The 23,150-nt window shown below is 40.3% G+C and overlaps 2 protein-coding genes across 5 annotated transcripts in view; one reads left to right on the top strand and one right to left on the bottom strand.

Moving 5' to 3' along the window:
• LOC124404876 (chondroitin sulfate N-acetylgalactosaminyltransferase 1) overlaps nt 1-22,564 on the bottom strand; it is a 76,134-nt gene extending 53,570 nt beyond the window's left edge. For 2 of the 4 annotated variants that reach the window (XM_046879360.1, XM_046879369.1), the window contains exon 1: nt 22,036-22,564. Coding sequence is in view for 1 of the 4 variants with exons in the window: in XM_046879351.1 (XP_046735307.1) it covers nt 14,024-14,029 (6 nt within the window). In the remaining 3 variants the exon portion in view is untranslated. Of the gene's footprint in view, nt 1-658; nt 724-14,023; nt 14,045-22,035 lie in introns of those variants that run through there. The other 2 variants (XM_046879351.1, XM_046879377.1) reach the window with 2 other exon arrangements.
• LOC124404869 (protein artichoke-like) lies at nt 53-3,300 on the top strand. The gene is made up of 2 exons (XM_046879337.1): nt 53-175; nt 362-3,300. The coding sequence occupies exon 2, from the start codon at nt 362-364 to the stop codon at nt 3,155-3,157; it is 2,796 nt and encodes a 931-aa protein (XP_046735293.1). The 5' UTR covers nt 53-175; the 3' UTR covers nt 3,158-3,300.
• Nucleotides 22,565-23,150: the final 586 nt, after the last annotated feature.

Below are 23,150 nucleotides of genomic sequence, written 5' to 3'. Positions count from 1 at the left end.
AACCACGTGATAGCTTCTTCCTTTACACCACGACACTCTTGCGATCGGGATTCGACTAGTAGTATCTACCAGACCTTGGTACGAACAAGTTGACACTCGTTCTCAGTTAGTGCGGCACTTCATCGACTCTTCGTTGCCCGTTCACTCCGGACTAGATCAACGGTCTTAAATCAAGGTGAGTACGAAACGATTTTGTTTTCTCAAATTCAGATAGTAAATGAAATGTTAAAAAATGATTTCAAATCAACTGTATAATAATTCTTTCATAATTTTCTGACTACCGAGTTTCTTCGAGTAACGATTACGTTATTCCTTCCTAAACCGTATCGAATGAATATTACCAGCTGTTTTTATAATTCAGATGTTACTACGAGCCCTAACCATCTTTTGGATCGCGATCGGTGGGATACGTTCAGAAATTTTCGATCCCCCCGATCCTCTGGAATTGACGGACAAATCAGACCTGAAATACAGGCCGTGGGAGAGTGAGAACGCGTCTAATACAACCTGGATTTCCCTGCAAGGAATGGGGATCACCCAGTTGGGATCGTCGATGTTCCAACTTAATATTCCTAATTTGAAGTGGCTAAGGATGGACGATAATTCAATCATGAGGATACCTAACGATGGTTTTAAGTTTTTTCCGAACTTGACGTACCTCAGTTTGGCGAGCTGCAACATCCGAGAGATTGAACCTTCCGCCTTTCGTAATCTTGACAGTTTAAGAGTTCTTGATCTTGATAGGAATGAATTACAATACAGCAGTGTAGGACTTGATTGGTTCACGGGCTTGAAAATGCTGGAACGTTTATATTTGAGATATTCCTCTCTGCAGACCTTCTCAATACCAGAAATGAATACCCTGAAACACCTTCACTTATCTGGTAACCAATTATCAGTTTTCCAGACCTTTTTCGAAACAGGGTTGACGCATCTATACCTTGACAATAACCAATTGACATATATCTCATTGTGGAACTTCGAATCACTTGTCTATCTGAATGCAGCTAGCAACCGTTTGAGAAGCATTAAAACTTGTCGAACTCCGTATTATCTTCATCGTGAATATAATCCATACAACAGCGATACTGACCGAGAAACTCTATGCCTCGGTCGCGCTCCAGCTCTGAAATATCTCTTGATTCCACATAATCAAATATCTATGATCGAGACGGATGTTTTCCTGAATATAAAAACCCTGGTTGAAGTAGATTTGACTAGTAATCAAATCAGTCGAATCCACTCTGGTATATTCAATAATCTCTTGCGAATTGAATACATTTTATTGGACTCAAATCAGATTACGGGCCTCACTTATCACGCGTTTGATAATTTGCCTAATTTGAAAATGATATCGTTGAAAAATAACAAGATTACCGACATCGATGATGACGCGTTTACCAAACTAAATTCAAGCACTAATGAGCTTTCCCTATTTCTAGACAATAACGAAATACGTATTTTGAGGAGAGGTTCTTTCCGGGGTATCAAGGGTCTCAAACATATAGGTCTCAGTAATAACAAAATACGAACCATCGCGTCACAGGCTTTCGTTGATCTTCCCAATCTGGCGAGTATAGTGATAGAAGATCAATCCCAACCCATTGATCAGATTTCGTCTGATTTATACAATCCATATCATAGACGACTCAGAGCACACTCAAGACCGAGGCTAGAAGATTTGGGGTTGATAGAGTCGGATGCATTTTTCAATCTGTCCAATCTGACGTCACTCATAATTCGTCGAAACTTGTTCACTGTCATAGAGTCTCAGGCTTTCCGCGCCCTGCCAAAATTAAAAACATTAGACTTGTCTGACAACAACATTCAGATTCTATCCTCCGAAGTATTCGCCGATCTTCCTCAACTCGAAAGCTTGAGTCTTAAAGGCAATCAAATTAGTGTAATGACCGAAGAAGCATTCACCAAGTTGAATTCAACTGCAAATAAGGTTTCCTTGTTTTTCGACAACAATAAGATACACACCTTAAAGACGGGCTCATTTCGTGGAATCGAAGGTTTGAATCACATCGGTCTTAGCAATAACGAAATAAAAACCATCTCGAGACAGGCCTTCGTAGATCTTCCGAACCTTGAAAGCATAGTAATCGAAGATCAAGTAGCTGATCAGAGTCTATCAACGCCAGCGCTAAAACGAGTAGTAAGTTCAGAAAATTTCGATGAATATGATGACCAACAAAACCAAGAATTATCTGAATCACTTACAGGGTTCACATTACGAGCACCAATGCTGGAAGAAATAGGGCTGATAGAGTCAGACGCATTCTCAAATCTGTTAAATCTAGCTTGGATCAGAATCCGACGTAATTCGTTCGCCGTTATAGAATCTAAAGCGTTCCATGCGCTGCCGAATTTAACAACGCTGGACCTTTCTAATAATAACATAATACGTCTCTCTTCCGGAGCTTTTGACGATCTTCCGAAAATTGAAAGCTTGGATCTGAGAAATAACCGGATCAGCGTCATAAACGAGGATGCTTTCACCAATCTGAATTCGAAAGCGGATGCGTTTAGTTTGCACTTGGATAACAACACTATACACACGTTGAGCAGCGGCTCTTTCCGCGGCATAAAAAGTTTGAATTATATTGGCTTCAACTATAATGAAATAAAAACAATTTTCCCCCAAGCTTTCGTCGATCTTCCAAATCTCGAGAGTATAGTGATTGAAAGGCAACGGGTAAACGGCATTGACGACATGCAATTTATAGCATCGGACGCATTTTTGAATCTTTCAAATGTAACCTCAATCACGATTCAAGGTAATGTATTCAGTGAAATAAGGGCTAAGGCTTTCCACGACCTTCCGGAATTAACAGAGTTGAACTTGTCAAAGAATCGAATGACAATTTTGTCGTCCAAAGCTTTCATTGACCTTCCCAAATTGGAAAATTTGTACCTTGGACATAATTTGTTACAAGAAATCGAACCTAATACTTTTCCAAAACAGTTGCGGAATCTAGATTTATCATGGAATCCGATTTGCAAAAACCTTAGCTGCTGGGACGTTGAAGGACTTGACCAGCTGACGCAACTTGACCTTTCGGGAATAATTTATAGATTGACGATCGATGAATTTGCCGACTTGTCGAGGAATCTAACAGTTGTAGTCGGGCAGGAAGGAAGAGGGTGCTAATCTCTGTGAATAAAAATACTTCTGTTCGATTTTGTCATATTAGTTCTACCCCTTAAACACACGAATATTCCTAATTATAAGTATTTTGTAAGTTACGCAGTATGTAAAATTGTTGAAAAAATGTATCGCACTTGTACTTCAGCGAACTATATCGAATAAATAAATATCAGCATCAAAAAATTTGACGAAACTATAATCAATCGTTCAAACAGTCAACTCCCGCATCATGTAACAATCATTCAAATTGCAGGATTATCAGACCCCATGAATAATCCACACCTTCCAGACTGCAGCAACAACTTTAACTAAAAAATTCTGCGATAGAGTTTATCGGCGAAATTTGAACACAAGTAAGTAATACTCAGTTATTTCTGTGGCTGCAAATAACGCTGCATAATTTGCAAGTGTGATTTGAGAACACTGTGGTTCGATGGGGGTGAGGATGGAAGGGGGTGTTGGGTCATTAGCGGTAAACGCGTTACATCGACTATTCTCCCATTGCAGAAGAGACTCGGACGCTTTGAAAGCCGTCGTGAAATAAGGGTGGAGGAGTTACCGGAGTGATACCAGAGTGGGAAGGTCTTTACTGCATATTGCTGCAGTTTCATATTTTACCCGGCTGCTAGTAGGTCGTTGGATTCAGGGACCAATGGAAGAGGATGTTGCGGTCGGGGTTGGAAACCTCGCCTCGGTTGGTCAGCCAAGCTACCCATCGTTCCAGCAATATAGCTCGTTACGATGCCCCGAGCTTTTAACTCGGATCGTACGATCCTAGCGCAAGATGCGCTTAGATTAGATCCTCCTTTTTACTCCTCAGTTCGCTTACAGAATTCATAAATTACACCTTGGTTTTCGGTCGTGTACAAGTTACTATACATATATTGGATGCTATTCTCACAACTTGCAGGTCGAATTCACGCTGAGACGGGGTGTTGGATTCGTGGTATCAGCTTACGATGCTTAATTAGTATAATCTGATGTTGGGTCTAATCGGCTTGGGTCCAATTCCCACGTCCGGTTGAACGATTCCTTGAATCGTTCATGTGTCGCTTCCGGAGATACAGATAAATATAATATATTCGTTTCGAGTTGCCGGATGTAAGGAAAAATTTTTAGCGACATCAGAGATTCCCGCTTCGTAGAATTATCGGCTCTTGTTTCGTCGTCAAGAATTAATTTCCTCCTTCTTTCGTCGTATAAGATCTGGCGCGTCTGATACGACGACTGAAACGTCGCGATCGTTCGTTAAATTTACCTTTCAATTAATCAGCGTTGATTGCGTGCTCCAGGGATGTACGACTGACTAATGAAAAATTTTATGGCCACGTCGCCGCTGAGTTCTACTAATCGTAATTTTCCACCGTAGCGAGAGGGAGGGAAAAGAGAAGAAGGAAGAGGTCGGGCGCTGAACACGCTTTAAAGACCCTCTAACTACCCTCCAAGGATATTTACTCCCGCCCAAACAACCCGCCCTCGGTCTATCCACCGCGGTCAAGACACCCTCTCGAGATTCTCGAGTGGCGAGGCGAAAGAGGGTCGCGAGGATCGCGAGGATCGATCGGGAAGCTTCTCGAAATGATAAGCGGGAGTGAATTCCGGAGATTCTTTTCCTGGAGCAAAATCAAGATGAGAAAAAGAAGAAGAAGAAGAAGAAGAAAAAAGAAAACACAACAGCCTCCCTCGCTTCTCGCAATTGCGACGCCATGATTTCCAAACGTTTTCATAGGATCCGGAGGATATTTTCCCCCTTCGTTTAAGTGCCGGCTTCTTGTACTTCATGGCCCGCGAGTGACTCGCCTTATTTGACCCTGCAGGGCGAATCGTTCTGGGTAGTAATCCGAAGTGGAGAACAAGGGGAAACGAAGCCTTCTTCCGGCCTCGTTTCAAATCCAACCCTCCGCAGGGTTTGTATTTCAACTTGAATGCTTTTAGTTGTTCACTTGCCACCGGTTATCTCAGCCCTGCAACTTTTACCATAACATGCCTAATTTCTAAGGCCGAAGCAGTTCTTCCCTTCCAAACTTTCATCGCCTCGAACCCCTCGGTCCTGACTTTTGCACTGTTCTATACCGAATTCCATGACGATGTACAATGCGAGTGCAAAAATTAACGAACGAAAAAAGCTGCACGTAGACAGCCGAGTGAAAAACGAGGCCATTCGCCGGAAAAATTGTCTCGTCTGATGCGAATCCCGGATCACGTAGTTCTGCGGCTACGCTGCTGCGTGTCGCTGTTCTCAGATTGCTAAAAAAAGTCGCGTTCATTTCCGCGGTCAAACGAGGCACGTCTCTGGCTGTTTTTGCCGTGATGTATCAGAGTCCAACGCCTTGGGAAGCGCGATTTGTTCGTTCGAGTAGAAAAACCAAAAGAAGAAGAAAACGAACTACATTCTTACCGATTCAAAATGCATTCAAAATTATAAAATATGTACGTATAATATAGACTTAGAAAACTTAAATATGGAGGAAAAGTATGGAAAATAGAAAATACACTTTCTGGCTCCAAACAACAAGCTTCATGCAGAAAACGAAATGAGGAATGAAAATGATTTGAATAAAAAATATGTTTTCACATGTATTAATTCGGGCCCAAATTAATTATAGTGAACAATGTGCGAGTAATTTTACGAAAAAATTTGACGTCATCATCGAGAATCCGTAAAAAAAAAAAAAAAAAAAAAAACTGTTTGATAATAAAGTCTTTCACTCCGAATCAGTACATAAAAATATGTGCCGAATATTCTTCTATGCATACTCACTGCAACATATCACAGAAAAATGAAGAATCAGCATTTTTTCATACCACTTTGCTTCTGCTTTCCCTGTAATGTCATTTTCCACCCGTTTCGGGGCGCGAGTTTCTCTTCAAATTTCCACCGAGCGTGGCGTGTATTTACAGCTCACAACTGCAGGTGTATCATGTATACGTCAGTTCTTCTCGAGGAAAGTTTGCCAGCAACGTGGAACAACAAAGTATCAACATAGAAGCTGGTAAACGCAAAGTTTAACCCCGGCTTTTGCCCCGTCTCGGTATAAGATAGCTACTGTGTATAGGGGTGGGACAAGTTTACTTGTACACTTCATACTTATCACCCCTTTGAGTACGCCTTCCTGGACCCGCACTTCTACTTCCCGACTTCGCATGCATGGAGTATCACGGAGGTATGCATGCGCCCGTTTATAATGCACTCGCGTTACGTGCACGCCGCTACGTAAACTGCACCCATTCACTACAAGCTTGTGAAATACCTCGGGTGTCTCTGGCTGTTCACTGCAAAGCCACGAGTGCGGAGTTCCTCGGGGGAAGTTAGTTGGAAATCAACGACCTCTCGAATCAACGAGAACGAAACTTTTCGAGCTTTCCAAAAAACGATACATCGATTCGCGTTTGGTACCGGATCGAAGAATCAGAGGATTTTCTCTTCTATACGACTCGCCTCGAGACGAAAACCATTTCGTCGGATCAGAGGCTCCTCGAGTTTCATCAGTTTAGGGGTTCATACGTGTGAAACCAGAGTAGTACAAGAGAAAGCATCCTCACTCAGAGACAATCGAATAGTTCCCCGCAAACTTCGTAGCTCGATCTTTACTCTTTGCGACTTTTGCCGGTCCCAAGAGACCGGAGCTCATATTAGGGTCTACGAAACCGGGCGTCAAGAAACTCCGATATCGATTTAGTAAAGGTCTAATTTTTCGAAGAGCTGATGCTTTATTACCGTTTGAGTCTCGTTGCCGTGCTACGACTGCAAAGCTTGACTCACAAAAAAAAGTTTTTTTCACCCTCGAGCTTTTTCCGACATCTGTACTCGGCTTTGAGCAGCTCGAATTAATTTTGAATCTATTTAGGAGGGAAAAGCATGACTCCGTAGTGTCTGCGCGAGAGATGCGATCGAATTCGATATTTTCTCCCACCCGACGACTTCTAGTCTTCTTTTCGAAGCCTCCACGGCCATTACCGCCCCCGTAAGTGCAGATTCGTGTTTACGCCCAGGCTTCCATCGTCTAAGCTTACGTTTGCCGAGCTGCTTTCGATTCCCTATACATATATTCATAGATTTATGGTTCGCATTCTATGTAGGTCAGATAACTTCCGATCTGTATCTATACTCCGTCATAAGCGCCGATTGATTTCTCGTCGAATCCTCGCCTTTTTCACACACATTCATGCTCCTCCAGCTGCTCGTGGATGGACGAGTATTTGATGCTGAGGAATCCCGGAAGATTCGTTTCTATGGTTCATCATCACTGCAGTTGAAATCGGTTAAGATAAACTGAAAACGCATTCCTACGTACGGAAAATCAAGTCTCGCTGCGTAGCAACGGTGAATTTGTGAAATTCTGAGTCTTCTCTGTCCTCGATCTCTCCTTTCATTGCCAGCTTCTCTCACTCCCCTCGTGATCTTTCAGTCCGAAGACAATAATCGCACGAGAGGACAAGTCGCCGTTCCACTCGAACGAAAGAAAGACCCTGTATAATCGGGCGAGGGAAGAGAATCGATACACTCGAACATCTCGGGGGTGGAAGAATCGCATGCAGGAAAAAGCTCCCCCTCGGAAATTCTCACGTCAAACGCAATTCAGCCAAATTCTCGGTCTTAATTGAAACGCATTCTCATTTATCTTCGCAGACTCTGAGCAGAAAATTTATCACCCAGCCTAACGAAAACTTTTGACCGCAGTATAAACGGCTCGTGATCGTTATCGTCGTTTTCGCAAAGCCGTTAAATAAATCCCATCGGCCTGTCTCGAAGCGAGTATCGCACGAAACACGCGACGGAACCAGGCAGGACGAAAATTGCTAATCAAGATCCTCGGCCCGATTTTACTCGTACACAATAATAATATGGGCATAAAACAGCGGTAACAAGGAAAGTGCGGGGTGAAAGTTGATTAGCGGAAAGTATTAATCGATGATTTTTCCTCCTTCCGCAGGACAACCAGCAAGCTTTCAATTTCAGATTTATTCGCATATTGTGCAATTTTACTTAGGGGGGAAAGGATACTCGGGAAATTGTTTTTTTTTTTTTTTTTAATTGAAAATACTTGAAGCAATTTCAGTTTGAAAGCTTTATTATTCATAGATTCAAGAACTTTCCATAATTTTTTAAATGATATTAATAATAACATTTTCAATTCGGTGACGTAGATTCCTCGGTTAATTTTTGCACAATCTTCAAAACTTGTTTATCGATTCAACCTTGTGGCTAAATTATTCAATTTCAATTTCATAATTCTGCTACAAAATTCTTTTAGTAACTTTATGATCGAAAAATTAAATCTTTTGTTCATAATCGTATATATATATTTTTTTCTTTTACATTTTAGCTACGAGGTAGAATCCGAAAAGGTGTTTTTCACTCAGAAAAGTTTTTTTATCTGTTGCAAGTTGGACAGTGATGTCAGGAGATGTGCCACCGCAAAAGCCCTCAAATTCGAAGTCGTTCGCTACTTATATGCTCCATAACGTAATTTACTTATTAATTTCGATGAAAAAATTTTTACATCTTTTTGAAACTAGAAATAATAAACTCTTCGAACTCGAATTGCTTTAAGTGTTTTCATTTTATTTAATAAGGCTCCTAAAAATAGATATGATTTTCCCCTCACCTTCTTTATCTTGATACTTGCACATAATTCACGAAGCACGCAGGAATCCGTGACAGGGGATGAACACAAGAAAATCTCTTTTGGAATTCCTCATTCGGACCCCTTATCCCAACCCCTACGACGTCTCGCATGACTGCACCGAAGCGAAAATGATGGGGTGCGGAAGCATTTGTCAAACGAAATGAACCAATGGAGGAAAGGAACTGGACGTGAGTTAATATCCGTAGGAACCTGTGCAAAATCAAGTAGTTGAGCTCGTCGAATAACCGTGTATTTTTCTTTACTGAAATTCGAGGGAAATTATCCACACGGCATTGAAGCTGAGATTGATCGTTTCCGGACGGAAATATTTCCAGAGCTTTCCGACTTCGAGTTTGATCGTGCAATTTATTTATGGTTTGTAAGTTGAAAAGAGTTGAGAGAGAAAGAATCAACGTCTCTGGTCAACTCACGATCGTTGACTTCGTAATTTAATAATCTGCAAAACAATGACTAGGAATAGTTTCAAGTGTTTTTGTTCAGAACTTATAATTTTTTCTCTGTTTCTTTTCTTTTTTTGTTTTTGCTTTCTTAGCCAGAAATATAAAATCAAAATACAATAATTCAAGCTTTGGTATATAATGGAGCTTAGATAAATTATTTGGTTGATTGAAACGAAAGAAAAAGTCGATAATTCTGTCACTTTAAAACTTTCTATATATTTCTGATAAATTAACCGTGTAAAGGAAGTTTTTAACGCTTTGGTACCACCGCTCGGAGCTATAACTCACCCTGATACTGATTTTAAAACGTTGTTAAAAATTTACGAGAATAAAATAGAAAGAGAAAGAAAGAGAGTGAAAAAAACTGACTTCCCATAAACTATCTTCGCGGTTAAGCTTCTGATTTATAGATGAAAAATGGCCGAAGTTTAAACCCATTTCATAATGGCCATTTGTTCCATCCTGCAAACACAAGACAAATTATAGGGTCTTACGTCACAATAGGCTTACGTCTCATTATAGAGTCGCAAATTAGTTTCTCACAACATTTACGTCCGCTTTGGTATCAACTTTCAAAACGATATTTCCCGCTGTGATCCTAATTAAAAAGGTAGACGCGAAAAATGTTTTTTTTTTCTTTTTCCTTTTTCCTTTCAATTCTAAACTCGCGAACAAACTTTTTACTCTTTGAACGAGTAACGCGAGGGATATAATCTCCTGCGTACATAATATATTCACACGCATCTGCATGTGGATGTAATTTGAAATTTGTGTAATTGAGAAACTTCGCTGCAAAATGGCTGGCTGCAGAAAACTCGTGCGTGGACTCGAGGGAGATTTGCTCGCAGATGATCCTCCACATGTAGGTATTTTCGTTCGTCCTTTACACAGGACATCGTATGATACTGCAGCAGTTAGCCGGGGGCGGGGCGTGATCAGATAATTCAAATAAAACAGCCGCGCCATTAAAACGTTACAAATTGTTCTACCGCACGCGATAATTCGGTCGTTACAAAGCTGCTGCAACGTTTGTTTGAACACGTATTCTCTCCGAGCTTGCAGCCAAATCCCAATTTGTTTATCCAACGGTTTGACTGCACGCGTGCATTAACGCGAAATCTCCATTGTCGATTTCAAATATTGCCACAAAGCCTTTTTTTGTTTTGTTTTTTCATGCTATTTTCATCTTTGATCCCCGCATTCTGTACAGCAGCGATTATTCCGAACCGCTAAATTCTGCAGCTACGTGGCAATAATCGGTACGCTTTCATGGCGAAGCGATAGATCAACGCAATCATCGGGTATAATTAAGGGGCTGCCATGGTCGATTTTAAGATTATCGTACATATCTTCAGATATCAAACGTCCACGTATTTTAAACGTAAAAGACTTCAACACATTTTTATTTGATACAGAAATAAAGAAATAGCACGAAAAGTACGAATTTACTATTACGACTTCTTAGTTTTCCTGCCATTTCTTTATTGTTGTATCAAATGAAAATTTATTACAATCTTTTCGTTTAGAATTGTTTATAAAATGGGGCTGTTAAACCATTTTTTGCGTTTGAAATACGTGGAGTTTAATGTCTGAAGATATGTACGACGCGTTAAAATCGACCAGCGCAGCCCCTTAAGGGGTACAAAGTTATTGTTCACGCCGAGGAAACGTTCACCTCTGCGATAACAACAAGGTGGTCGAACGTTGTCGATCACTCTTCAGTCCTTCGCTGAGACTCGTCGTGAAAGTTTCTCCGATCTGATCAGAACGAGTATCGCGTTTCTATCTCGGGTTTCGGGGCGTGTCTAGATTCATAGCGTAATGTTTACTTGGAGAGTGAAAAGTTCTGGGTGTGCCAAGTGCCGACAGACAAACGTTGTTGGAAGATCGTATCCGTACACTCAACCACATGTGCAGTAAAATGGTGAGCTTGCAAAGCACTCTGACGCACTTATATTCGCCCTCACGTTAAATTGCTGAACACATTTTACAGGGCGTGGATATCATCCCTGTACGACAAATTTTTACTCTGCTTTACTTATTCATTGACTCGGATCTGTTGGGAAATGTTCGAAACTTTTTTTTTGATCAGTGTAAATTTTATTAAAGATAATATTGAATGAAAAAATTTTTAAAACAGATTTTACTTTTCAGGTGAATTGAATTACGTTTGAAAGAAAATTGCTTTTTTACACTGACGGGATTTCACAATGTGACATCGATTCTTAAGCCCGTTATTTGCGTGTGTCTTAATTTCAATGAATCAAGAAACTAGTAAATTATTATTAATCTCTTATTTACTCGTCAATCCCTTTCTACACGATATAAATTATAATAATCGCAGGCTAAGGAGTATTAGAATAAATATTCTTTCCATCGATTTTCAGCACACTTTTCAGCTTTCCAATGTGTAAACCCTATTAAAAAAAGATGATAACCATTCACTGCATGCAAAGCAGCCTAATTCACACTTTTCTCCGACCCGCGTAAAGAAGTTGATAAACAAAAAAAATGGGAAACTCCCGAGGTGTAAATTATTTACGCTACCAACATTTAAACATGGATTTCCCCGAAAAGTGGAAAATAGCCACCCGAGGCTTCCGTGTTAATATATCGTTATCGCATTAGGGAAATCACGGAGGATGGGGGGGGGGGGGGGAGGTGGAGGCTCGCACTTTATGGAAAGTAGATAGTAAGACGCTCGCCTCGGCCTAAGATACCTACCTCACGGGCATCAGGATGGGACGAAGGGGTGAAAGTGCGGAGAAGTTTAGGCTTCGTAGCGTGGTAAGAGGGAGGAAAGCTCGGTGTAATTCTTACGGGAAAGCTCGGCGGCGGGGATGCAGGCGGCGCTTTACATACCCACCCACATCAGGTATAGGTAAGATGTATATATATGTATGTGTGTGTGTTATATACATGTATATACATATATATATATCCATACTCTTGTACCTTCCGACACCCGCAAACTCTCCATAAACTGGAAAGCGCACGCTAAGCTTCAAGGATTATTCCTAAAGCCTTTGGATACCTGGGCAAGGTTATATAATCGTTGGGTAACGTCCAATATATTTCAATGGACGTCCATTTTGGAATTTAATTGAACGCGCTCCACCCGATACGCCGACGAGGAGGCCACTTTGCTTCTTCGCCCTCGATGTATATTACATACGCTTATCTTTCGACTTGAGGGTGAGAGGGTAAATGTACAGAAGGATCGACAAGTAGAAGGGCCACGATGTCGAATCTTTGAAGAAGCGAATATTTTATTTAGAGGATTTACAAATGTTTGTAATCGAAATATGGAGAGGCAGAAAAATGGGAAGTAAATGTAGAATCGTCAGAATTTTTTTTTCCTTTGGTTATGCTGTTTCGACAACTTTTCGACTGGACTTGAATGCACTTGATAATGAATTCAAGTGATCCTAATTTCACGTGTAACGAATGACACATATTTGTATAATAATTAAAGAATTTATTGCCTAATCGTCTAATCTAAAATTTGACCGCACGAATTACGTTTTGACAATTGTTAAGAGGTCGAAATTTCAACATGAATCACAATGGTAATTGGCGCAAGTAGATAGCGATTCTATTTGTTGCAAACCACCCTCTCGAGGAGACCTTTCGGGGTCTAGTGCGGTCAAAGTTTTAGGGTTCGAGGAGTGAGGGAGAAACTTGTGAATGCCTCCCTTCAGGAAATAGATATTTGACCCAACCTGGTGAAGATTATTTCCACCGGCCATAAAACACCCGCTCAAACTAACCGAGGTTATCTATATATCCAGCCGAAAGCCGATTGGTGAGAGGATATCACGCGAGTTCCAATTAGCCGGGAGTAATAATTTTTTTAATGGCACATTAGGCATTCTTACACGTGCAGCACAGTTTGCGGTTCGTTGATATATTGCGCATAATTCGCCCCTCCGTTGGCCTGCCTGCCGCGGAGAAAACCCGAGCATATAAAAGCATCGTCAAGAGACCGCGAAAGCTCAGACACGCGGAAGTTGTACCTACATACATATATGGATGCAATATACCAGCACTTCCTGTACAAGGCAATCGGGGAGCACAGAAAACGGATGAGGTTATATCTGATTCAGGTGCGGGGTTGAAATATCGAATTTCAAGAGTTCCGAAAGCGTCAAATTCCCAATTTTTTTGTGGTGAAACTTGAAGTATAGAAATCAAGCTTTGAAGGAATTTAAAATTTTTGATGGTCCGAAACCTGATGCATAAAGTTCCGAAAGAGTAAAAATGAGGAAATTTAAACTCTGAAACATAGAAATTTCGAATGATCGAAGTTTTTCGAGTTTGTAAATTTCCGGGTTGGTGAAATTCCACCACCTCGATCTTTGTTTGTTTTGCATTTTCGATGTTTTTACTTTTGAAATCCTGGTCATTTTGAATTTCGTTTTTTCTTTCATTACATCATATCATATATGTATTTTAATTTCGCAGTTTTTCTCCGACGAAACTTTATTTTTCGTAACTTTGCGTTATCGTAACTTGAATTTTCGGAATACTGCATTCCGGAACTTTAATCCAGCAAGTTTCCGACCATTCTAAACTTTGTCGTTTCGTAAAAGTTTGATTTCTTCACTTCAAGTTTCGCCATCAAATAATTCGGAATAAGGCACTTTGGGAACTTTCCGAATTCGGAACTTCAGCTCCGCCCCTTTGATCCGCTAAATAGATTCGAATGGAATCAACCCTCAGTTACGATTCGGCACAGATCGTGGTGTTAGCTGATCACCAGCCCGAAAATCACGCACCTGCATTGGAGTCGATTCACCTCTCTCAGCGGTGCGTCATCATCGACTCCACTCGGTTCATGAAATGCGCTTTCAGGCTAATTCCATTCGCCCAATATCCACACCGAGTCGAATTTCGAAAATACCGCCGAATCGCAGCTGGACTCCATCCACATATCGAGTGCAGAACTGCGTTCCGCGAAATGTCAACTGCAATTATCCGGGAAGCGGCAGTTGGCGACGGAATTGCAATCCGAACTCCTGGGATCACGAATCTGATCCTGCACCCGCGAAAATCCCACCCCCGAAACCAATGACGCCGAAGAGCAAGCGATTCCGGTGAAATCAGCCGTGAAGCTTCATCCCCGAGATATCGAAGCCGCGGATTACACCTTCAAGGATGCCTCGATGTCTCCACGGCAGCTTCAACCCTGTTTTGGATCGTCGTTTGCCCCTAATTGAGCGGGACTTTGACGGTTCCACCTGCATTCCAGTCACCATCGACCATATTTTCGAGGGGCTGTTGAGCAACCGCTTCCTGATCTTTCGTCGAAGATTTCTGGACTTCTTTTGTCATGTAATTACCGAGCTCAGGGAGCAACGCAGCAAAGGAATAAACTCGGATCCATCATTCGAGGACTTTATCCTGATCCTGGAACTGCCGCTGTCTGTTTCGCGTTTTAAATTCTTGATAATTACCTTCATTAAGCGGGGTGGAAGCCACTCGTTTGACCCGCGAGAGCTGACAAGCGAAGGCAAGAAGCTGAATTTGATAACTTGACTCCACCTCACTCCCTCTCTGTATTTCTCTCGCTCTCTCGTTCTCTCTCGTTTATGACCTTTAATACGGGCAACTTTTCGTCTCGGTATTCGAAATGAATGTCTCGAGACGCTAGAGAGGGAGCAAGAGATTGGCAATTTTTCATTCTTTTTCCTCTCTCGCTGCCTTCTCCTGTCTTTCTTATTACTTTCCGCCAGGGAAACCAATGAGAGAGTTCCGTGGGAGCCTGAGAAATACTTTTGCTGTTTTGATTGACCTCCATTCTTTTTTATACGTGACCGCTTTCAACGTTGCATTCAAAGCGCAAGACTATATTTACGTGTGTAAACAGCCTGTGGATAAAGAGAAAGCAAATAAACGGAAATAAGAAGTAAATCATCTCACTAGAATTTCAACACGTGACATTAAAAACGCGAATAATTGCAACAGCGTGCAATTAGAGAAGCTTGCAAAAAAGTCAGGCAGCTTTTACCGATCTGAAGACGACGAGAAAATTGTTTCGAACGTCGGGAAGAGTTTCTTCCGAAATCTGCAAACCGGACTTCGAGAATCGTTTGAATCAAAGGAAGGGACGTCAATTATTGTTGGGCTGAATGAGACAAACATCTTCGAACCATTTACAACAAATAGCTGATAATTTGAGCGAGCTCATTTCATTTCATCGCTAAATTCATTCGACAGTTTCCGGTTTGTAACAGAGAAAAATCGGGGCGAATGTTTGCGGTACTTTTCAGGTAAAATCGAAGCTCTTGAGATAAAAAATCAGCGAATTTTTCGCACTCTCTTAACAGCAACGTGTTGACTCTGGGACGAACCGAAAGCATATTCGGCAAGAAACGCGGGGAAAAAGCTACGGAATCGACGAAATCTGTTCACCTGTGAGCGCTGCCGCGAACAGATTGTGCCTTCTAGATAATAAAATCGCATACATCAAAGGGTGTATAAGCGACTCCCGATTCTTTAGAAAGCAAAGATAGTCTCTGACGTATCCCGCAACTCCCCAATCTCTTCATATTATCATGCCTGTCGTCCGAATACCAAAGATTTATTTCAACCTATTTATTCACTTTTTCTGAATACTGTATAATAGGCACAACATACGTCGTCTCGTCTCAGCTTCGTTCGTGATATAATATTCAAAAGAATATTTTATCCGTGTATAAATTTAGTCTGTTCGGATAGAAAAAGTTCGGCCTAAAGACGTGCGTATCAGCAGATAACACGAGTACGTATAAAACCGACAAATGAATATTTTTCGATCAATAAAACAATTCATTAACCAAAGGGTTTGTATAGGTAGTTGTAAATAATTGATCAGAAAAAATGGCGACCACTTGGAGATTGAATATTAAAATAAAATGACAGCAAATTTAGGTTATGTCGAGTTATGGTGAACAGATTTAAAAAAAATTACTTGTAGGAGACGTTGGCTGAGAAATTGGATATCGATTAGTGCTGTGAAAACGCGACCTGAATTTTTTTCAAATTTTTTTATCAAACCGTTTATTTTTTATAAATATTTGGAGTTAATTGCGAATGCCCATTTTTAAAGATCTGAAATTTTTATTAATTCAATAACACAAAACACCCCCCGTTAAAGAAAACGTGGGTCGAATTTTTTTTCTATTTTTTTATCACCTAATTCAGAATTTAAAAATTTTTAAACCCAAAATCATCTTTTCTAACTAGAGTAACGCATCATCGAATTGGTGAAAGCGAAAATTTACAAGTAAATTAACCCTTTTTTGACGCTTACGATTTGATCCTGTGTTAATTTTGGATTTAAGAATTAAAAAATTCCGAATTAGCTATGAAAAAAAAAAAAAAAAATAGAAAAATTCGGCCCACGTTTTCCTAAACGGGGTGTGTTTTGTTTCATTCACTGGATTTTTTGAAAATTTCTTCAGATCTTCAAAAATGGGCATTTGCAATCTACTTCAAATATTTATGAAAAAAAATTGAAAACAATTCAGGTCACGTTTTTCACCGAGTAGAATATGAGAAAAAAACATGCAATGATTTTGAAATGGTCGGGGTTTAACACTGGTCGAGTTAGCGTGGAATGCCCCATACATATTTCCGCGGTGGCGCAAGCTCTGCATCGAGGTGTCGCTTGCCCAAGCAGGGATTATGTGAACCGGAAGTAATGCGGTAAAAAAGGAACAAGATGTGTTTCCGTTGCTGCTCCAGACGAGGGATGGAACTCGCGTCGCGACTCCCGTACAAACACGAGTAAACAGACTGCGGAGGTGTAACCTGTCTGCCCACGCGCTGCAATCTGCAAGCTGCAAGCTGCAAGCTTTCAACCTCTGCTCTACACTCACCTCATTTGCAAAGTAGCATCGTCGTCTTTCATGTTTTATGCTCTAATTAGCGCGAGCTTGCACCAAAATTACACCCACACCCTTCGAGGATTTCTAGGCTCGCGCAGCCGAGCTTTCCACCCCCAAAAAAGCATGCCTAACTTGATTCCCACTATCCCGGGGCTTTTTGCAAGCTCGTTCAAAACGCCGCGAGATTTGAGTCAGATCGATATTGTTTAAGATTTTTAACACTGCCGTACATCCAGACAGTCAAATATTTCGAACAACAGGGAAAACGAAGGTGTTGAAAATTAATAAGGACGAAAGAAAAACGAGCTTGCAGAAAAGCGCAACTTATTTGTAATACAAACCACTCGACACACTTAATAAAATTATTATTATCACAGTTTTGATTTTGTTTTTTTTTCAATTATTTTACGCCTCAAAAACCGTTGCGGAAGTTACTCTTCGTGTGTATAGCGACGAAGCGAGTTTGTTTGCAATTATTCTTCACACACGTGTACTGTATACACTGTGCCGAATAAACCGTTCGAAATAAAAATGGTAAAAATTACATATGCATATATGTACGTATATATGTACATTGAATACAATGTATACTTGCATCGAGAGTCGGGCACGCCCTGGGGGTGGATTGTTTCTGGAATTCAACCCCTTAACAATTTCCGTTTAACGACCTGCGAGCGGACTATAGTGCATTATTCGTAAACTGAGCGCGGACAGAAAATATTTACGAATTCCGATTCATAATTAAATTAAATTTCCAGAAATAAAAGAAATAAAATATACGGAGAAAAATTAGTGAGAGGGAGGTTTATATGTTATATTTATGTGCCTGGCTGATGTTCCCTTCTGCGTAATAATGTTAGGAATAAAAAACTTTTAATTAAACATTCTCGATAACCGTTACAATTTCACGTTACCACAATTTTCGGATCGTGTTTTCACCTTTGTTGTCCTCTGTGAAGTTTTTTTTTCTCCCTTATTTTTTTACATCTTTTATATTTATCGAATTATCGTATATCTGATAAATTAGGTCACTTCTACGTCGACAGGTCGAAATGCCTTTGAGAAACAAAAATTCGATACATAACTCTTTATTATCCGGCGACGTTTGAGCCTTCCTCATCGATTAAAATATCCCAGGATTTGGGGCAAATTGTATGAAAAATTATACATTCGTCAAAGGGACGAGAATCGATACTGTTTATTAATTCTACTAAGAGATTGTTGTATGTTGAATATATTCATAAGCCACGGAAACCTCTTTGGTGATGAAGAATAAAAAAATACTGAAATTCTAGACGAAGGCTCGAATTTCAAATAGCTTCAAAATTATTTAAAATCTAGTAGATTCTTTATAAATTGAAATTAAATAAATTCATTATATTATTACTTAATTTAAAGCGATTCGAAACGAAGCATCGATGTCAGTCTTCGTATGTAACTCCGATGTTTTCTATTTTCCTACTTTCTTAGCATATGAATGTTAATAAACATATAGCAATTCAGTCATTTATTTCAGATATGTCATGTAATCTTTGACTTGACGAGTCGCGGCTGTCTGAATCCTTGTCAGCTATGTTTAGATCCTATTTGCATGCAGTCATTTATCAGCAAACGCTCAGGTAGGCAAATCGACTTTTCCATGGCATAACAAACCGTATAAATCGCATGCTGCATGGACACCGTGGGCACTTGTGTTTGATTTATCTATTCATGCTCAATCCCGGTAGACCGGCTTGATGGCAATTCTATTTCCGGTAAATTCACGTGATTATCGTCAACCCCTGTCAATGACAGTCATCAACTTCCCTTTCCCCACTCTCTATGATTACGGCATGTCGTGACGATGCTTCAACGCGATTTAAGCGCAAGCGAACAGTAATTTTCTTCCAATTATTGCTTCCTTCGAACTGCTGAACCCTGTTTTGCAAAGCCTTAAAAGCTAGACAAGGAATTGATTTTTCTTCGACAAAGAAAAAAGGCTGCAGAAACTTTTTCTACTTCCAGATGGAATATCAGCGATGCTTTGCGAAATAACCAGAACCATTTCCTGATAGTCGAAATGCGATATGAGATTGATTTCAAAGTTTAAAAACGACGATAACTTTGCATTTTACCGTGTAAACCGAACGCGTAAAACTTGGCAAGTATAATAAATATAATTAAATGAGAATGAAGCCGGAGGGTTGCATTTCTTCTTCAACTCTTGTATTTTAATTGGATAAAGAGTCGCGACGCTTTAGAAATACACTAATGAAGCTGCTCCTCGAGAGGAGATTGCTTTTCATTCGCGCATAATAATACAATAGAGCGAGATACCTGTTATAACCAGGAAAAGTATGAAAAAATAATGCAAACTTATTTCGCCGAAGTTATAAAATTCCTTTACTAAATATCCTCACGGAGTTCTCTCGAGCATTTTCGAACGTGTCGAGATAACGGGTGTGCACGTATAACGAGATGTCAAACTGACGTTTCCCATCTCGGTACTGCTGCCGATGTCGAAGCAGCTTCCGCAAATCAAACAAAACCGACTTCAACCCTCCAGCAATCGCTGTGTAGGAATCCGACGATAACCGAACGTCATCTTCGCTTGAATAATGTAACGCGTCGCTCGTCTCTCGGTCCAATGCAGCCGTCGATGCAAGCTCGAAAGCTTCTCCGAGCCCTGCAGCTGCGACTTGAAATTTCCTCGAGAAAAAGCAATTATTTCAAATTTTGTGAAGATTTAAAAAAAAAAAGAGAAATTGTGTTACAATCGAAATCCTTATAGAAAAAAGCATCCTCATTACATACTTTTCTTTATTTAACCCGCTAGTCAATTGTTTCAAAATTATTTACGTACATCATTTAAAGAAAAAAAAAACTTATTCGAGCATTTCTTCCCTTCACTCAGTGCAAGGGTTGAACATTTTTTCACCAAATAATCTCTGCCCCGCTAACGAAAGTTTCGAGCCTCGACGATACGCTCGTTTTAATGGTTCCACCATTTTTCAGGTGTGTAAAAAAAATAAATAAAATAAGTCCGGCGTAAGTACGTCATATTCGCGTTTTAAGCTCTCGGCCCCAAAACGAGGAGAGTTTTCATGGAACTTGGCATTCGCAAAATTATATTTTTCGTCACGAAGAAGTCGCCTGCAGTCCGTTATTGGATCATTAACTCTATCGTATACAATTAGAGTCAAAAAATGTTTCACCCGAACTTAACTTAGGCTTACAGGTGACGTTATCTGGGCACAGAATTCGTTTCTATCAACTTTCGAGTGAAAAGATGCCGGAAAAGAAAAAAACGCTCCGCGAATATCATCCAATTTACTCTCCATTTCTTTCTCTCGTTGTCTGGCCGCACTGACCGTGTATAATAATTAGCAATTACCCTGATTATGATCGATCGAATTGAATTACTTTCAACGAACCAAACGACGACGTGCAGCTTAAATTGATTCAAAAACACGACGGCCGTAACAACAAGTACAATGGAACCAATAATTACACTCTCGCACTTTAATGTCCGTATAATGGAAATATTGATTAATTATTCCTTTGTTAGTCCTCCACCCCCCTGCAATACTCATCCCGCTGATTAAATAATTTTCCCGCAAAATCCATTAACCAAAAAGCGAAAAAACGTATACAAAGAATTAACAGAAAGTGAGGAAACAAAACCCAGGTTGAAAATAATGCAGGGGAAAAAAATATTCAAAAATTTTCACCCTCTGCCAAGTTATGAAAAAAATCTGGCAGGTCACGTGCATCCGCTTTGTTATCGCCACTCACCCACACAAAGTGCCTCGGAACTGCGTCGTACTTGCACCTCGTACACGTGTCAATTTAACAATAAAGCTATTGCTCCGATGCCGCACAATAACTTTCGCCTCGTGTTCTAGTTTCACGGATTGATACGCCGGCTTGTCACGCTGCGTGCTGAAGCTGCCTGACTTCCGCCACAACGAAGCTACTTCTCGTATCTAAATGTGTTGTACCTACAACGAGTGTGAATGAAAAGTTGAGAAAAACATGTTGGAACCAAAATTATCACGATTACACAAACGCGGTTATTTTTTGAATTTACCAAATATAATGAAAGACTTGATTTGTTCATTCAAATAAAGGTGCTTTCAATTTGTGACACGAATTGTTGATGTGATCAACTTTGTGGTCGAATCGAACGGTTTTTTTTTTAATAGAGATAACGTTTTTCCACACACATTTAGTCAGCATTCAACCAAAAGTTTCTTTCTATCCATTCGAGTTTTAGAATATTAAATTTCTGAAATATTCCCTGTACCTGTCAACTCCAATTTTCTCATTCTTCGTTACAAAACCTAGAGACAAGCATAAGTCGAAATATTTGTCACGAGTAGTCTCTGTAAAAAACGAAACAGCGTGTTTTTTCCCCTTTCGAAGCCTTATATCATCACGAGTCTTGGGTCAGCCGCAAGTTGGCCCAACGACGAGCTTTTCCCAGGATAAAAGCTACCTTTATACGAATATCCAAGGCACGTACACAACGTGATAGTTGAAGAATTAGCACACGAAGAGTCCATGCAGCAGACAGACACCCACGTGACACACAGTCCTCGACAGCTCGTTAGACTCACTTTACAGCTTGTCTTAATTATGCACGTGGCATATATACGAGACGCGGTGCAGGTGGCTCTCAATTCGGATGGACGGACCATTTTTTCAATTTCAGTCAAATCGAATGTCAAAATATAATAAATTATTGCGTTTGCAGAATTATAATTGTTTTACGTATCGGTGATATAAATTTAGCAGTTTTTTTTTGTTTTATTTTTTAATATTGAAGTACTGTTATACTTTTTACCTGCATGCAAGGTATGAACGTGTATGTGTGTGTGTATACTATATGTGTTACAAGAGTGCATGTAATACATGAATACCGCACCCACTTTTCTTACCTCGTGATAATATCATCTCATTATTAAGAGAGTCACTCTCGCAGCGGCGTCGCAGCGGCAGCTTCTATTCTGCAATATTAAAACTGATGACGTAGTCTGGGAGAAGGATTTGCTGGTTTTGCACTTTTCTCCTTCCCTCCTCTCTTCTCGTGGGTCCTTTTTCTTTCTCCTATCTTCACACTCGACGGGACGGAACAGACCTCTGCTACCCGATCAGCTTGGTGTGCAACGTTAATGCATCGGAACCGGCATTGTTAAAAGTTAATCATCTTCAAGGGTGTTCGTTCGGTGGAAATAAAGGAATGAAAAAACGAATTGAATATATATATGAAGGGAAAAAAACTTGTTCTGAGCTAGCGGAAGTACGAATAGGTGTAACGCGATCCGGTATATTTTACACACTTTGCGAAATTCTAACCGCACAACTCATGACACTATTTTTGCACACTGTAACACTCGTAGTTTTCTGCTTCTTCTTCTTCTTCGCGGTCTCCTTTCCTGACGATGATATGACGCTGATAATCTATGTTTTTCTATTATCCTGTGGAAAAATCGTGGCGGTATAATTACAGGGCGAAAAGAGGCGGAAGTTGAGGAGAAAAGGAAGAACAAGAAGAACTTTGAACGACGAAGAATCCGGCTTTAATTAACAAACCACTCGTTCCATTTTCTCGTACTTATTTTCGTCTTATTTTTATATTCTCGAAGCTCTGCTGCAATTATTCCTCGAAAACTTTCTAATTCAATTTAGTGGTAAGGAAATACCTACGAGTGAGAATAAACCATCTAATTCACTCGCGGACCGTCTGCCTCTCATTTCAACAGCCCAAGACACTGATCAGCAGCTTGTCTCTGTCATTCCAAGTACTCGCTAAAGTTGAAGTCATTAAAATACCACGGAATCCGCAGGCGTCTTCATATCGGTTGATAATTATCTTACCGTTAAAAATTTTTCTCCTCGTTTCCCTCAACGCTCAAGCATTCCATGTGTTCTGACGTTTCTGTTCTTTATCTCCTCTGTTTTTTCTACGCAGCACCTGTAAACCCGCGGTTACGTAACTTCCTACCAAACTTGGGCTATTTGAACACGTGTCAAAGCGCTGATAACGCTGGTC

This window comes from Diprion similis, chromosome 1, assembly GCF_021155765.1.
Source record: "Diprion similis isolate iyDipSimi1 chromosome 1, iyDipSimi1.1, whole genome shotgun sequence".
Lineage (NCBI taxonomy): Eukaryota > Metazoa > Arthropoda > Insecta > Hymenoptera > Diprionidae > Diprion > Diprion similis.
Note: the sequence above shows the minus strand (reverse complement) of the source record. Positions and strands in the feature narration are given on the sequence as shown.